This window comes from Morone saxatilis, unplaced genomic scaffold (assembly GCF_004916995.1).
Source record: "Morone saxatilis isolate NCDOM2014 unplaced genomic scaffold, NCSU_SB_2.0 Contig16, whole genome shotgun sequence".
NCBI classification, from domain to species: Eukaryota; Metazoa; Chordata; class Actinopteri; family Moronidae; genus Morone; species Morone saxatilis.
The window spans coordinates 21,630,651-21,632,674 of record NW_023339718.1 but is presented as its reverse complement, the minus strand read 5'-3'; the positions used below and the strand labels follow the sequence as shown (position 1 = coordinate 21,632,674).

The following is a 2,024-nucleotide window of genomic DNA, read 5'->3' as shown; positions in this document are numbered from 1 at the left end:
GAGCGTGCCGCGGGAGCTCTTCCCCTGCTGGAGCAGCGACGTCAGCTGAGCCCTGTTGCACTGAGGGAACCGGGTTCCAAGCTTCTCCAGAACCTTGTCTAGTTTGCCGGCTGGGGCGGAGGTGGCGGCAGCGGCAGCAGCAGCGGGGGGAGGTGGGGAAGGAACTACAGGGTGGATAGGCTGAACAGGAGGGGACGGGGAGAGACTCGGAGGTGGAGTCACCCTCAGTGGAACTCTGATGTAGGGCTGATACTGGGGCTGAGGCTGGAACTGCTGTGGAGGTTGGTGCCGGGGTGGGAAGGGAGGTTGGAAGTGGTGGTGGGGTGGTGGTTGGTGGTAGCGGGGGCGGTACTGGGGATGGTGAGGGGGCTGGTACTGTTGGTAGAAGTGTGGGTGTCTCTGGGAAAGGAATGGTCGGTTCACTTGTTGTTGTGGAGGAGGGGGCGTGAACTGAGGGCGGACCAGTGACTGCATCACCTGATTGAATCTAAGGTCAGCCTGTGGGAGAGAAAAAAAAAAGTCATTAAATAAAATATAAATACGTGAAACCCCTTGAAGTTAATTCAACTTATAGAATATATATACATCTTTACTGAAATCCTTCCAGTGGGGGGCGGGTCTTACCATGGGGACCTGCGGCAGAGATGGCACATTGATCCTGGGGAGGGACTCTAACTCCCGACCCTGCTGGAGCTGCTGCAGAACCTCCTGAAAACGGCTCTGGAGCTCTGCTTGGTTCTTCCGGACCAGACCTTCCTTCTTCTCCCACTTCTGCCTCTCCTGAGGGTACTGCTGCGGAAACTCCACCCTGAGAGCGTTCAGATACTGCCCCACCTGGTACAGCACCTCATTTTTAGCATAAAAACTCGTATTTGCATTCACTGAATATCAGTTTGTGATCATTACATTCCGCTGTCACCTCGTCCAGCCAGGCCTCGATGCGAGCCATGGCGACGTCTCTCTGCTTTTCCACGGCGGCGATCTCATCCTGTAGGGCCAGCAGCTCGGCCTCCTGCGCCTCCTTCCTCACGCGCTCCATCTCCTGCCTCAGCTCGTCCAGCTCCTCTTGCCACCTCCTCTGCTCCTCGCTCTGCTCCTCTGTGAGCGCCGTTAGCTTCCTCTCACTCTCCTCCAGCTCCTTGGCCAGCCTGGAGGGAGGAGGAAAGACGTGAGTTCTCCTGTTTCTGGGTTTTTTCTTTTATAAAACTCCAACAGCAGTTCCACTGAAGTGATACATCATCAGTATTTAATCCTATACCACCTTCCCTTATCGTTTCATTCATTCATTTATGTCCACTGTGTTCTTGGTTTTTACCTGTTCCTCTCCTCTTCTGCTCTGTTCTTCTCTGAGGTCATTTCCTGTTTCTTGGCTAGGAAGTTCTTCCTGGTGGCTTTGGAGTTGTTCAGCTGCAGTTTAACTCGCAAAGACTCCAGTTTGTCCAGAAGAGCCTGAAAACACAGTCACAGTCAGACAGTAGAATACACTTCCACATCAGCACAAGAGGTCAAAAACTCCACTGTGTGTGTGTGTGTCAGCCTCACCTGGTGCTGGCGCGTGGCCTCCTCCTTCTTCTTATGCAGTTGTTGTTTGTCTTTCTCATGTGACACTTCATCTTCGCCCTGCTTCCTCATCACACTGTCGTACTGCCCCGTCAGGTCGGAGCTGTACTCCAACATGGCCGCCACCTGACTCTCCCAATCCGACTCCGTGTTGATGCCCAGCTCTTTCGTCGTGCTATCCGTCTGCACGGCCTGCACCTTCTGCAGCAGGTCTGGGAAAGGAAACAAGGAGGGCTCAAAAGCAGGAAGCTAGTTTTTAGAACAGTCTGCGTCCCGTAGTTTAATGAGGTCATTATGTTGATGCCTGATTTGATCTGAACAGAGATTCAAGTCTAACAGGATAACACATTATTTTTTTTCAAAGTGTTAATAAATCAGGATGAGTCCGCTGAGGGCAGCCTTTCTTATAAAACTGGTGGGGGATGACGTCAATGTATATTCTTTTATGGTGGATTGTTGCATAC

At 52.3% G+C, this 2,024-nt stretch overlaps 1 protein-coding gene across 1 annotated transcript in view; it reads right to left on the bottom strand.

Annotated features, from left to right (window-relative positions):
- The window catches only part of rnf214 (ring finger protein 214), a 4,174-nt gene that overhangs the window by 1,262 nt on the left and 888 nt on the right, over positions 1-2,024 (bottom strand). The window contains exons 2-6 of the mRNA XM_035658868.1: positions 1,543-1,772; positions 1,316-1,449; positions 920-1,148; positions 625-834; positions 25-498 (exon numbers count right to left, since the gene is read on the bottom strand). Coding sequence (XP_035514761.1) covers positions 25-498; positions 625-834; positions 920-1,148; positions 1,316-1,449; positions 1,543-1,772 — 1,277 coding nt within the window. The remainder of the gene's footprint in view (positions 1-24; positions 499-624; positions 835-919; positions 1,149-1,315; positions 1,450-1,542; positions 1,773-2,024) is intronic.